Here is a 15,773-nt window from a genome sequence, read left to right as displayed (position 1 = left end):
CATTTTCTTCGAGAGCTAAGTTAGAGGTGGGTGTGTGATGGCATTGATTGCTGGAATTAATCATAAATTAACAACTAACAGTGTTGTTCCTCCCTTCTTTAAAAAATTACTTTCTGTGTCATGCAAGTATTGCGCTATCGTGTGAAATAAATGCATTTACATGCCTAAAATAGAACTAACACCACACTGGCAAACATCCATAAGTTCATGAAGGTATAAATGTTGATTAAAATTGGATACAATGTCACGAAATACAATATTATGTAACAATATGAAAATAAAATTATTGTATTACACCCTCTCCTACCTATGAACCAGTTAGAATAAAATTAAATGGGATAAACCTCTCAAATCTTAAAGACATTAAAAATATCCTATAGACTACATTCATAAATGAGCACATTTACATTCTTTGTATTTATGTTAATTAAACCTGCTGCCCTCATTTTGAAACAAAATTTCTTTTGAAATTTGCTCGTCGTAGCAAGGCTAGAAAGGCTTAGTAGCATTAATTAAAACAGAAGAATATTTTATTTGGCCGCCATTATGAAAGAGGTCTATGATTGCTGCTCTTCGGATATAAAATTCTCCCATTAAAATAACGCGGTAAACAATCCTCCTCAGTATAACCTTCAGCATTTATCGTGAACAAGAACTCTTAGGTATTACTAGCATCATACAGATTAGAACTTGTTATTTGCGTATCACAAACCTGCAATCTACACGGCAAATTTGCATGGAAACAAAGTAGCTGTAACATTCTTGAACAGACTTAACTGATTAGAGTGTAATGTGAAGTGCTAGTTTTCTACCCCATATGGACCATGTGAACGTTAGCCCTACTAATGGGAAATGGGCCCACACAAGGACAGAGTTTTCCTCACATGGTCCATATGGGGTAGAAAACTAACACTTCACAATACAATCTAATCAGTTAAGTCTGTTCAAATATAAGTGCTACACGGCCAACGTTTGCAAAACCGTAATCCTTCCTTGTACTTGTAACATTCTTGAACGACCTTTGGTGGAAGTCCGTGGTCATGAATGGTATTATCATTAATGCAAAGAAAATGATGCCTGTTATCTGCTGAGAGCATCGCAACATATCAATAATTGTGTCATCATCCTTTGTTATGTGTGCTAACAAAACATGGTCTTCTTTTAGAAACTGAATGAAGCAAATCAAGCGCTCTGTCGAGACAGCAAAGAGTTCCGTCCTAATTACCAGAACTAAATGTAGGATCAGATGATAACCAAAAAGAAGACATTTGGTGACTTCATGATTATTGGAAATGAGGACCTATTCATAAATGGATTTTTTAAGATGGCCCTGGAGGCATGTTTTAATGCAAGTAATAGACCTCTTTAATAATGGCGGCCAAATAAAATATTATTTTGTTTTAATGCTAATAAGCCTTTCTAGCCTCGCAACGAGACAAAAAAATATATATTTGTTTCAAAATGAGGCCAGTAGGTCTAATTAACCAAAATACAAAAGAATGTAAAGGTGGACGAAAATGCTATGTGGCTGCTCTACCATCAAACGCTTGTTTTTTCCTCATTAATTGTTACAAGGGGATTTGGAACTAACAAATCTTCATTTTGTTCTTCCAGTGAATTCTCATCATCTTCGTCATCGTCGCCGCACCTGTATGGTGTGCAATGAAAACCTGGACCAGAAAACTTGCTTCCAGTGGAATTGCACCTATGGAGAGTACCAGGTGCATCGTCAGAAAAGGAATATCCCCTTGGGGCAAACGCACTACTCTCTGTTGGCTCAAACAGTTCACCGGTATGTTCCACGGTCGATTCATGTGGCATCTGTAGAGAGAAACGCTTTTTTAAAATGATTTTTTCTATGCCAAAAACCAAGCAATACGCTCAAAACTAAAACTGAAGATTTGTCCCCAGGCTCTTTTTAGCCTTGGGGAAAAACTTGTGTGATTGGTTGTGTGTGCTCATTGATGAGACACCAATCACACAACAATTACTTCGTCTGGTTCCACTATGCAAAAAAGTCATCAAGAAATATTGGTCTTATGTCATAATGCTTTTCATTGAAATGCTTTGTGTTTCTTCTTTGATGGGAAAGCTGTTTTTGTCCATGACTCAACTGCAACTGAAACAAATGTATATATTTGAAGTGTGGGTTATTGACGAAAGAAAAAAGTGATCCTCACACTTATCTGGACAATTCAAGTAATTGTCTCTTCTAAACACCTGAACAATTTAGATAGCTTCACCAGGATTCAAACCCATTATCCCTGCGATGCAATTCTCTACCAACTGAGCTTATAAAGCCACTCAGTGGGAGCAAGTCAATTTGTTGTGGTCATGTGATCCTGTGAAAAGGCTCCAAATATATCTATTACATAAACACCAATGAAATACCAAGTGAAAACATGATATCTTCGAACATGAAAATAACATGTTATTTTCACATGTGAAAAAGATCACTGTTGCTATTGTTGCATATGATAATTGCGCCTTTCGATGCCTTTTGTGAAATGATTTATTTCATTGGTGTTTATATAATAAATGGAACATTACATGGCCGCTTGGAATTTCTCTTCTCATGTTGAAAAATATTTCACTCGTTTGCTGTGCTAACTCATAAAATATTTTTCAACACTCAAACAGAAATTTCGTATCTCTGCGGGGCCATGTAATATCCTCTATACATTTGCAGCATGGGCTATAGATGACATAAGGGAGAAGAAAAGTTATCCTTAGAGTTACCTGGACAATTTACGTTGATAGTTTGCATCTAACGTCACAATGTAGTAAATGCCGTTGAAGCCACCTGAATTTTTCAGGTGTCTATAAGAGACAGTCACAGATAAACCATAGAATCACTTCTTGCTTGCGTTAAGAGCAACCGTTGCAACTAACTTGAAAGAAATTTTAATAACTTTCTACCCCCAAATTTTTCAAGCTACAGAAAATGGTCTGTTTTATATTTGAATTGAACCCAAAAAGTGAGCCGTGTGAACAAATTATCCAGAATCTTTGACTACTCCACACATGCAAGTATCTTCTGCCTCTGGGCAATGTTTTTCAATAGCTCATAGAATAGGGCACAGTGATCACTTTTTACATTTTCTTCCCAGCTTGTCCAATCAGCCTAACGAAATGTGCACAAAGCACCTAGGTGGGCAGTGAGTCTTTAAACAAGCAAATATTTTTATCAAAAATTTGGTTTTATCAACGGAGTTGATAATGTAAATTGGCCACCGTACAGAGCTTCTAAAAGCTGACGTTTCGAGCGTTAGCCCTTCGTCAGTGCGAATCGAGGGATTATGGGTTACGTGTAGTTTTTATATTACAGTAGGAGTTACGCTATTGGTGGTAAACATGGCAACGTGAAAAATAGGAATATATTAGTTAAATGAAAAGCGTTCGTTAATACCGTGAGGATTAAGGGTGCCGATTTGAAAGATGAATTTTTGTTCCAGATTCTTGCGGCTTTCCGTCGTACCTAGATGTTGGGAAAGGCCGCAGATAGCCATGTGTTTTTTGGAGTGGTTAGGCAGATTAAAATGGCGAGCGACTGGCTTAGATGCATCCTTGTCATTCTTCTCAACATCGCGAAGGTGTTCGCGGAATCGGTCACCTAGTCGTCTACCTGTCTCACCAATGTATAATTTATTGCATAACGTACAGGTTATGCAATAAATGACATTTGTGGAGGTACATGTGAAACGATCGGTGATCTTAACAGATCGCTTAGGTCCCGATATCTTGCTAGTGTTAACAATGAAAAGACAACTTTTGCATCGTGAGCGCGCGCATTTGAAAGTGCCGGGTTGCTCGTTAGTTTTGAGCGCACTTCTAACTAAAAAGTTGCCTACGTTTTTGTCGCGTTTGAATGAAATAAGTGGAGGTTGCGAAAAGATTCTACCAGTCTCGGGATCATTTTGGAGTAATTTAAAATTACTAAGAATGATGCTTTTGACTGCGTGATTATGAGGATGGAAAGTGAGGGTGAATGGAATTCTGTCATTCTTATCTTTTTGTGACGTTTGTAGTGATGACTGTCAATCAAATTGTTGGGCGCGATGATGGCCCGCTTTGACCACAGAGACAGGATAGCCACGTTTTTCGAAGAACTGGCACATCTCTGATTTGCTGGAAAAATCGGAGTCATCACTACATAGACGTCGAAGTCTAAGAAATTGAGAATAAGGGATGGAGTTCTTGACATGTGATGGATGTGACGATGAATACAACAAATAACTGTGTGAAACACTTCTAATAAAGATATTTTTGAAACACTTCTAGTTCGCAAATCCAAATGGAGTCTCTTAAGATTTTTTCACCAAAAAATGCCGTCACGACATTCACAAACTTAAATTCAATCGCAACACTAAATTTTTCAACCTTTCCTCGGAAGAGTGGGCGGCGCTTAAAAATCTTAGTAAACGCAACGACATAGTTGTCAAATCGGCCGACAAAGGCGGCGCGGTAGTTGTTTGGCGGTCCGACCTTTACCAAAAAGAAGCTTTGCGGCAACTTTCGGATACCTCGTTTTATGCCAAAATCCCTAAAGATCTCACTTCCAAAAATCAAAAACTTGTCAAAGACACCATTCAAAATCTTATAGTTAATCAAGAATTACCGGACACTGCCACTAATCTCATCATCAACACCCCTAGAACTTCGTGCATTTACTTCTTGCCTAAAATTCACAAATCCAACAACCCAGGTCGCCCTATCGTTTCTGCCTGTAGTTGCCCCACCGAACTCATTTCTAGCTACTTAGACAGGATTATGACCCCTATCGTCAAATCTTTGCCATCATACATTAAAGACAAATTAATGGTGTAGCGATGGGCACAAGAGTGGGACCCAGCTCTGCCAATCTTTTTGTAGGATATGTTGAACATCAATTTTTTAATCAGTACAACGGCCCCAAACCTGAACTCTACGGCCGCTACATCGACGACTGCATCGGCGCTATTTCATCCAGCAGAGAAGAACTCGATCAATTTATAACCTCCGTCAACTCTTTTCATCCGGCTCTTAAATATACCTGGGAAATTTCGGAAACTTCATTGGCTTTCCTAGATATCAAAGTTTCTATTGGAGGCAGCGTGCTCTGTACTAGTGTGCACTACAAACCTACTGATTCACACAGTTATTTGTTGTATTCATCGTCACATCCATCACATGTCAAGAACTCCATCCCTTATTCTCAATTTCTTAGACTTCGACGTCTATGTAGTGATAACTCCGATTTTTCCAGCAAATCAGAGGAGATGTGCTAGTTCTTCGAAAAACGTGGCTATCCTGTCTCTGTGGTCAAAGCGGGCCATCATCGCGTCCAACAATTTGATCGACAATCATCACTACAAACGTCACAAAAAGATAAGAATGACAGAATTCCATTCACCCTCACTTTCCATCCTCATAATCACGCAGTCAAAAGCATCATTCTTAGTAATTTTAAATTACTCCAAAATGATCCCGCGAGACTGGTAGAATCTTTTCGCAACCTCCACTTATTTCATTCAAACGCGACAAAAACGTAGGCAACTTTTTAGTTAGAAGCGCGCTCAAAACTAACGAGCAACCCGGCACTTTCAAATGCGCGCGCTCACGATGCAAAACTTGTCTTTTCATTGTTAACACTAGCAAGATATCGGGACCTAAGCGATCTGTTAAGATCACCGATCGTTTCACATGTACCTCCGCAAATGCCATTTATTGCATAACCTGTACGTTATGCAATAAATTATACATTGGTGAGACAGGTAGACGACTAGGTGACCGATTCCGCGAACACCTTCGCGATGTTGAGAAGAATGACCAGGATGCATCTAAGCCAGTCGCTCGCCATTTTAATCTGCCTAACCACTCCAAAAAACACATGGCTATCTGCGGCCTTTCCCTACATCTAGGTACGACGGAAAGCCGCAAGAATCTGGAACAAAAATTCATCTTTCAAATCGGCACCCGTAATCCTCACGGTATTAACGAACGCTTTTCATTTAACTATAACTATTTCATTTAACTATAACTATTGGTGGTAACTATGTTACCACCAATAGCGTAGCTCCTCCTCTACTATAAAAACTACACGTAACCCATAATCCCTCGATTCGCTCTGACGAAGGGCTAACGCTCGAAACGTCAGCTTTTAGAATCTCTGTACGGTGGCCAATTTACATTATCAACTCCGTTGATAAAACCAAATTTTTGTATACTACTTCCCCACCGACGCAGCACCACAGTTTCTTTAGAAACTACCCCTTCAAATATTTTTATCTGCTGCTATATTTAGCTGGGGGCCTTACTCACCAGTTGAGGTGGAGCTCTAAACAGGTAACTAAATGGATAATGTAGTAAGTTAACACAGGAAGCAGCATACAAATCAGCATAACGAGTAGCTTGGCTGGCAAAAAAAGTTTGTCTGTTGCCTGGAAGAAATAATGGAAAATGAGAGAATAAATTATTCACCATAATTAATCAACCTTCAATGCATACAAAATTCCAGCCTACTGGCCTTTGTAATCCACATCTTACATATAAAAACAAAATAAATTATTATGTGCACAGCAACAGTTCTGCCCTTAGAGAAAGACCCCAGTGAGACAACTTACAACAACAGATCTCTCAAAACCTTTGATCTAATACAACTATAGATGTTTAAGTAGTTGCTTGGCGACAGGCAAAAGGGCAACTGAAAACCTCAACCTATGACCGCCGTAACACCTGTCAGATGCTCTATACATTGAGCTAAAACTCCTGGGGAGCTTGGTCCTTTAGGTTTTCCTAAGTATACCTTTAATTTTGGTTCAGTGAATTATGGTATGTATGGTGCTTGACCATGCCCATCAAAGCAGAGGTTGATTATATCAAGTAAACCGCACAGTAAAATTTTTTCTCCTCCAAAGACAAGAGTTGCACCAGAGGCAGAGGCCAAAAAAATGTGATAATGAGCCTGCTGAAGTTGTGTTTGAAATGAGTGACAACCTTGTCCAAGAGTGATCCTCTAAGGGTTTGTGATCTTCAGCAAAGTTGTCTTTATAGTACCGATATTGTCTTGATGAGTGCAGCTTCTAAGCCACAGAAGAAAGTTGCAACAGGAAGTTACAACCACCTACTGCAGATGATTGTCTTGTTAGCTTGAAGCAATTAACAAAGTTATGATGGGCTTCAGATAACACCAGAGTTCACAGGGTGGTTAGCCCATACTGGAATGTCAGAGATCAAGTGCATGAAACAGCGGGCCTCATGTTTTTAGATTGTTGATTACTTTTCAAAATTCCCTCTGATCAGCCTGCTTTTGACCAAGACAGCCTTTTCTGTTGCAGTTCACTTAAAGTCCAGTCCATTTTTTTGCTAGACATGGAGTACCTGATGAACAAGTTGCTGACAATATGCCACGAGAATTATTAAACTCAAACTCACTATTGATGATACAGAGACTATTAACTTCCCTTTGGAGAGTGGCTGTTTTCCTGACACCTTCAAGATGGCGAAAGTTCTTCCCATAATTATTTGAATCTGGTGACCCAGAAATGCTTGAAAATTATCGACCCATTTCCATTCTTCCAGCCTATAATCGCATTTACAAATAACTACCTGATTTCAATCTTTTTTACAATAGCCAGTTTGGTTTTCATGGAATTCACTGTACCTCAATGGCCTTGACTCAATTAGTTAATAACATCGCTTTTTCTATCGACAACAGACAAACAACTGCTCACGTTTTTCTAGATCTCTCTAAGCTCTTTGACAATATCGACCATCATATATTTCTTGATAAACTTTACGAGCCCTCGAATGGATTTCTAGTTACCGGTATTTGACAGCCAGGAAATATTTTGTTCAATTTGTTCATAGCTGGAATCTATTACAGAGTCCCACAAGGTTCAATTTTGCGCCCTCTGTTGTTTATAATCTTTATTACTGAATGCCGATTGGCTGTGACAGCTAGAGGGCATTTTTTCTTAATCATGAGGGCATCATTACTTGATCCTGATTGATTAAGAGTTCCTCATCCAGAGCAAGCGAAGTTACAAGAGAGTCTTCTTCCAGATTGAACTACATGTACTTTTTTGTCCACATATAAAATAGAGTTTGAGCGCTATTGCTGTTGACAGCAACAATTTCATGAATTGAACTTTAACCGAATGGGAGCGTGTTGATTGTCATTTGTTGCGGCACTGAACGGACTTCGTGACTCCGGCAATTTTGTGAAAACTTTGAAAATACGCGTGATATTAATAATGATATTTCAAACTCGTGATCTTACCCTTTCCCACAGTTATTCTATCTTTAAGACCTCACTGAAAAAGTTTCTCACTGACTGAAAACTAAATTAGACTTGCCCGTCCATAGTTGAGTTAGTACCATCTTCTACTTTGTGTGAGGAACCCAAGGTTAATAAGCTCTCAGCTTCTTTTGGGTTTCCTCGCTACATCGTCTATAGATGTTTATAGGTGCAATTTTTTAAGAATTAATTCAAAACGTTGTAACATAATTACTTTTTCATGAAATTATTATAGTCATCCTTTTCGATTGTTGTAACCAACTGTAATTTATTTATTTTCTTTCTTTTTTGTTTGGCAAACAAACAAACAAGTAAATGAAATGGTGTGCAGTGAGACACCCATCCTCTGCAATAGTTATGACCTGCCCACCATATCTAAATTTGCCATGGCTTGACCTTGCATACCAAACCTAGGGTGCGATTTTCTTTAAAGATACCATCACCACAATTATATGAAGACCTCTTAAGATTTATATATACTGATTTAGAGAACTGAAAAACATAACAAATTCACTTAATAACCTTTAATCAATTTTCTGCATTAGGCCACAATTAATATAATACTACTAATCCTTTATTTCAGGGATTAACATATGCAGTAAAATATTATCTCTACCACCAATTATTTCATTCAAACACGACAAAAACACAGGTAACTTTCCTGTTAGGAGAGCAATAATGTAAGTCTGACAACCAACCGGGAACTTTCAAATGTACACGCACGCGATGCAAAACATGTCCTTTAATTTATTTCTAACATGGTTAAGATTTCAGGACCGAATCGACCCTTTAAAATCACTGACCACTTTACATGAATCTCCGCAGATGTCATCTATTGCAAGGGTGGATTTAGGGGTGGGCCCGGTGGGCCTGAAAAACATTTGTAAACTTTTGTAAATGTGTGTCAGATGGTATGTCAAATTTTGTTACTTAAAGATAGATATTTTTAATAACCATTGTTAATACCGGTAAGAAATTTTATCGAACATTGTTTGAATCAACGGCCCTTAGAAACTAGCTTCAAACTGACAAACTGAATGTTACAGGCGTCACATTTTATTCCGTAAAAAGATGAGGGAGATGTAGAAAAAAAAAAAACGATACAAATGCATCTAAACCAGTTGTGCACCATTCTAATCTTCCTAATCACTCCCACCAAAACATGACAAAATTTGCGGTCTACACTGTATCCTTACACCATGGGAACACAGAAACACGCCAGAATCTGGAACAATAATTCATCTGTCAACTAGGTACACTCCATCATCACGGAATCAATGAACGCCTTACAGTCCATTAATTTATTCACAAATTCATGTTACCATATTTCCACCAATAGCAAAGCTGCACCACACCTGTATAAAAACCAACTCTATTTCCTCCTAATTGTTCACTGTGGTAATTCGACCTTTATAAACACGTTTGATAAAACCAAATTTTCCACTTGGCTAGGAGTTTCTTTGTTGTACAAAATGCATACTTAACTTGCTCATGTGCCTGCATGCTAAACTGGCCAACACCCTGTTGCTACTTGTGTAATGGTCATCATATGATGTGATATGATAATTATATGATATATAAATGATATGATATGATATGATAGCAGGGAAACTAAACTTTATTTAATGAAAACCAAGTGAGGAAGTATTTGTAGCAAATGGGACGATACAACTTAACAAAAAATGCAAAACCTGTAACTGAAGGCACCTGCACATGGCACACACAATGTTGAAACCAAAGTTATAGGTTTGAATCAACGGCCCTTAGAAACTAGCTTCAAACTGACAAACTGAATGTTACAGGCGTCACATTTTATTCCGTAAAAAGATGAGGGAGATGTAGAAAAAAAAAAAACGATACAAATGCATCTAAACCAGTTGTGCACCATTCTAATCTTCCTAATCACTCCCACCAAAACATGACAAAATTTGCGGTCTACACTGTATCCTTACACCATGGGAACACAGAAACACGCCAGAATCTGGAACAATAATTCATCTGTCAACTAGGTACACTCCATCATCACGGAATCAATGAACGCCTTACAGTCCATTAATTTATTCACAAATTCATGTTACCATATTTCCACCAATAGCAAAGCTGCACCACACCTGTATAAAAACCAACTCTATTTCCTCCTAATTGTTCACTGTGGTAATTCGACCTTTATAAACACGTTTGATAAAACCAAATTTTCCACTTGGCTAGGAGTTTCTTTGTTGTACAAAATGCATACTTAACTTGCTCATGTGCCTGCATGCTAAACTGGCCAACACCCTGTTGCTACTTGTGTAATGGTCATCATATGATGTGATATGATAATTATATGATATATAAATGATATGATATGATATGATAGCAGGGAAACTAAACTTTATTTAATGAAAACCAAGTGAGGAAGTATTTGTAGCAAATGGGACGATACAACTTAACAAAAAATGCAAAACCTGTAACTGAAGGCACCTGCACATGGCACACACAATGTTGAAACCAAAGTTATAGGAATCCCTCTGTTCATTGAAACAAACCCACTTGTCACCCCAGGCCACAACCCAGTGATCACATAAAAGGGGGACTATCAAACTAGTTCCAAAACCTTCAAAATTACTGTCAAGCCATAACATCAGCCATAACATATTTAACTGTGAATATGCATGTATAACGCACGCTTTTCTAGTGAGAATCATAGACTAAAAATAGTACCGCACACAAGGGACCCACAAATTTTCATAATTTTAGAAACAATAAATTTGATTTCAACACCTGTTGTTAGGATTGTTACCATTAGAGAAACTTAAAACGAATCAAATACGATTTCTGGTTTTCATCACTGAGAATAAAAGAATAAAAGATAAAAGACAATTTCATCTTCAGTTACACTCATGATGATGAACTACTGTACCAGTAGTTGCATGACTCTGAGTCAACCTATGATGGCTTTAACCTCCCCACAGGGCCCTTGAGCTAATAGTGCAGAACACACAGTGGCACAATGTCAGGAAATCAAATGTATTGCTGTCAAGTATTTTGTGTCATGTATTGGTGTTAGAGAGGGCTTCAATTTTTGGGTTGAGATGAAACAAGATCTTCTACTGGAGCATGAGCATGATAGATAGCACAGTTATAATTGCATGCCCTTAATGATCTTTTTAGGGAGCATTCACAAAAACTTGTTGGGAGGGGGGGGGGGGGACTGATGAGAAATTATCTGCTATCTAAAAAAATTGGAGGACCCCATCTTGCTGCATTAAATATTTACAGGGACCCCCTTTTACTATCCTTAAATTTGAGACCGCCAACCTACCTCATGGCCACAACCCAATACATGATACAAAAGTCAGTGGAACGAGCGAGATAAATTAAGGCAAAAACACCAAAAAACAGAACTATCTGCTAAGAAATGCAGAAAAAAGGCAAAGCAAACAAAGCCTTTAGAAAGCCAGCTATCTATCTCACTGATACATGGCACAACCTAACAGGTGCTCAAGAACATAAAAATCCCACAGGCCAGATCAAAGCTTTAAAAGCAGAATCACTTGCTTCTACCACTGACAAGCCTATCGATTGAGACTAGATTTAAATTGATGCAAAAGTGTGAGGTCAAAAGGTCACATTCACATTACTGCAGAGACAGGGTTTTCGACAGTTTTGTAAAGTACATGTATTTCCGAAAGCACCGGACTTGACATTTTTGGCATCGCAAGGCGCCTTGAGAGCATGCGAGCTACCTAGGGAGGTCTGGGGGCAAGACAGAGTCAGTGGTGAAAGTTGCGAGGAACAACTTACAGAGATCACCCATACCACAGTACAGATAAGTGGCTATGAAAGTGGAGAACATGAGAAATAAGGGAACCAAGCCACCAGACACACATCTTACTTGGCATACACATACCACTATAATACAATCTAGCACTGCCATGATAAACAAGGAATCAAAAACTGCCCTCCAGAATTAACACCTGTTTTGAGTTCAAGTCAAGCAACAAGATCACCCTTTTTGCATGCTCTTACCTCCAGTGTGTCAAACAAACACTTTTTTCAAAGGAGAGAGACAGAGACCAAGAGAGTGTGTTAAGTGTGCATGTGGAGATGATCTGCATAATTAACATGCACATTTACTGCGTGTAAATAATGCAGTTTAGGCAATAGACTTTGTAGACCATACATCTCAAATTCTATACGTGATATTATAAATCAAGTGTTGGAGACTGGAATATTTCCTGATGATTGGAAAAAGGCAAAAGTACATCCTATTTTTAAGTCTGATGAAAGAAATATTCCAAGTAACTATAGACCGATTTCTATTCTACCTGCCATATAAAAAATTACAGAAAGGGTCATGCATACTCAGCTGTTAGAGTATTTCCAAGCAGGAAATGTTTTGACAAACTCTCAATTTGGGTTTACACCAAATAATTCAACCTGTACAGCTTTGATAAGTGCAGTAAACTTTTGGCTTACCAATATGGATGCTGGTAAACTTAATGGTAGTGTCTTTATAGATTTAAAGAAAGCCTTTAAAGGCCATAACATCTTACTTCGTAAACTTTCTTGTTACGGTATCAATGGCAATGCTCTTCAGTTGCTTAAATCATATTTGATTGATAGAACACAGATCTTCCCTAAATGGAGTCTTATCCACAGAACAATATGTATCATGTGGCATTCCCCAGGGTTCTATACTTAGGCCATTTTTGTTTATAATTTATGTAAACAATTTAATGTCTACAACATACAACACCTGGTATGTTTGCCAATGATATGTATATAACTATGGCTCATGAAGATATATCCACAATTGACTGTTCCTTAAATAGTGATTTAGCTGCAGTACATGATTGGCTTCAGACAAACAAATTAAGTTGCAATACCTCCAAAACTAGTTATATGACTATTGGTTCTAAATTCATGAATTTAAAGATGGATGATTGGCCAATTGAACATAAACCTTCTACTAAGTTATTGGGGGTTCATATTGATGAAATGCTAACCTGGGATGATCAGATCAAACATACCGGTATTTCATCTCGAATGGCTTGTGAATGTTGTATTTAGCTACGTGCTGACAAATTACAAAAGTTACAAAATAGAGCAGCACGGATTATTACTAGGGCTGATTACTCTATTCGATCATTAACAGTGCTAAATTCTCCAGAGTGGTCTAACTTAGAAGAAAGAGAAAAAAGGCACTTGTTAATTACAATGTTTAAAGTATTCAATAATAACTGTCAGACGTATCTCCAGGAGTATTTTCATAGAACTTCATAAGCTCACAATTATAATTTGAGGGGTTTGAACTATGACTTCCAATTACCGCTACCTAAAACGAATTTTCTTAAACGTTTTTTCTCTTATCGAGGTGCAAATGCTTGGAACCAACTGTCAAATCAAATATGTGAGATACGGGACCTTGCAAGCTTTAAACGTGCGATATCCTACATGTAGGACACATTTTACATCGCTTGGGCCAATTTTTACATGGCTTGTTTCATATTACTATATAGTAAATTATGTTTGTTACTAATTATTACTATTGTTTAAATTTCTTTGACATTAAATAATATTTAGTGCTAAGTTATACCTAGTTCATTAGTCGTTTTAACATTTATATCTTGTAATTCTTGTAATTTTTTAGCATTTATATTTTGTAATTCTTACACGGCATGTCTGAAAACCAGCTTGCTGAGTCATTTTATTTATTTATATTTGCCACACGAAACTTTACAATGATAAAATCAACCAGTAACAATATATATATACATATACATATACATATATATACACATACACACACACACACACACACATATATATGCATACATATACACATATATCTATATATACATATTTTTTGAAAGTGTAGCGAGGATACCCAATAGAAGCTAAAAGCTTATTAACACTGGGCACCTCGATCGATACAGGAGATCGTAAAACAAAAAAATAATAATAAATAATAGCCGGTGGGCGAGTTTAATTTAGTGTCCTATCGAGAAGAAATTTTTTTAGTGAGGTCTTAAAGCTAGGATAATTGCTGGACAAGGTCAAATTACGAGGTAGGGAATTCCAAACCTTGGGACCTTGATGTAGGATCGTAAACTGCTTAATATTAGTTCTGCAGTAATGTGAACAGTAATTGGCAGCATTCCGCGTATTATACGTATGAATTTGTTGATGAGTAGAGAAAAGATTGTCAAAAATGTTAGGGAGTAAGTGATTATGATAAGAGTACATAAAACAAGCCACAAGGAAAGCATTTATGTTAAAGATGTCGAGGATGTTAAGGTTGTAAAACAAAGGTCCAGTATGAGCAAACATTTACTGTGCTCATTTACTGTGTTTTAAATAAAGTTGATTGATTGATTGAATAGGCAACAGACATGTACAATTCTTTCACAATGTTGAGGTGACTTGAAATGGGTTTGGACTGAATAAACATGCCATAAGAGTTGCTTGAGTCACACCACAAGAAGCAGTACAAATTCTACAAGAGGAAAGAAAAACGATGTCTCAGAAAACTAGTAACTGTTAAGTGAAAGAAAAATGTTGATGAATTATTTGAAAAAAAATTGGAAGCCAATCCTAAAAAATTTCTGGCAACAAGTACTTTACTGTTTTTCTTTTTGCATATGGCCTGCGTCACAGTTCCCTTTCAACTTGTTCAACCATATAAATTATAGGTAACAATGAACCTAGCAAATGGCTACCCTAGTCGTTGAACACACTGTACATTTTTTCCCTTCCTTTCTCAAAAAGTACACACAGACAATAAAGTTGACATCTAGAGTACTTAGTCTTAGTGCCATTGTGGGAGAGTTCCTTGAAGTAGATTGCATGTAGCACCTGCAGTAATTATTTAGCCAAAACCTGTATTTTGGAACACTTTTCAGTCACCCTTAACTTTCAAAATGGTACCTTTAGTCCAGGCGGAGATGTTTACAATAAATTCAACTCCACAAAAGGCTAAAATATTTTTCTGTTCTGTTTCTGTCGCACTACTCTGTACTACAAGCTAAGGAGTTACAGGTAAGCTGATTTGATCAAGAAAAACTGTTTAACCTATTGACCCTGGGAGTGAGACTTAAAAAGAGATTTTACTCTGTCTGATGCCAGACAATTTTACTTGTCAATGGGGGACAGTTCAGGAGTCAATGGGCTAACAGGTAACCACAGAGGAGAATGACACCTTTTTTCTTACTGTTTGGAGTTTATTACATAACTTTGCTGTATTTTTCGCGCAGTTCCCTTTTTTCAGCATTTAGAAGAAACTTTGACAAGTCTTCTGGCTGCCCTTCTCCATAATGCTTTGGGTATGAGTAATCCAACAAGTCAGCAACCATAAATCTTGGAAAACTAGAAGCCAGGTGCTCATCAGCATCTCGTTTGAAAAGTCTGGGGTTAATATCAAGGCTGTTACAGTAAACTGGGGGGTATATTTTTGCAGTATGCCGATCCAAACTGTAGCCACTAAGGAGATGGTACTTATGCATGACCACAA

General features: G+C 37.6%; 2 protein-coding genes across 4 annotated transcripts in view; both read right to left on the bottom strand.

The window, feature by feature from the left end:
* Nucleotides 1-200: 200 nt before the first annotated feature.
* LOC138007108 (cytosolic purine 5'-nucleotidase-like) overlaps nt 201-15,773 on the bottom strand; it is a 169,366-nt gene continuing 153,793 nt past the window's right edge. For all 3 annotated transcript variants that reach the window (XM_068853836.1, XM_068853837.1, XM_068853838.1), the window contains 2 exons: nt 6,301-6,419; nt 201-1,821 (listed from right to left, as the gene is read on the bottom strand). In XM_068853836.1, coding sequence (XP_068709937.1) covers nt 1,540-1,821; nt 6,301-6,419 — 401 coding nt within the window. In that variant the 3' untranslated portion in view covers nt 201-1,539. The remainder of the gene's footprint in view (nt 1,822-6,300; nt 6,420-15,773) is intronic.
* LOC138007107 (uncharacterized) overlaps nt 11,241-15,773 on the bottom strand; it is a 5,231-nt gene continuing 698 nt past the window's right edge. Inside the window, exon 1 of the mRNA XM_068853833.1 lies at nt 11,241-15,773. This exon is cut by the window's right edge and continues 698 nt beyond it. Within this exon, the coding sequence (XP_068709934.1) occupies nt 15,487-15,773 (287 nt within the window). The 3' untranslated portion in view covers nt 11,241-15,486.

Source organism: Montipora foliosa, chromosome 6, assembly GCF_036669935.1.
Source record: "Montipora foliosa isolate CH-2021 chromosome 6, ASM3666993v2, whole genome shotgun sequence".
NCBI lineage: Eukaryota > Metazoa > Cnidaria > Anthozoa > Scleractinia > Acroporidae > Montipora > Montipora foliosa.
This window is presented reverse-complemented; position numbering and strand designations above follow the sequence as displayed.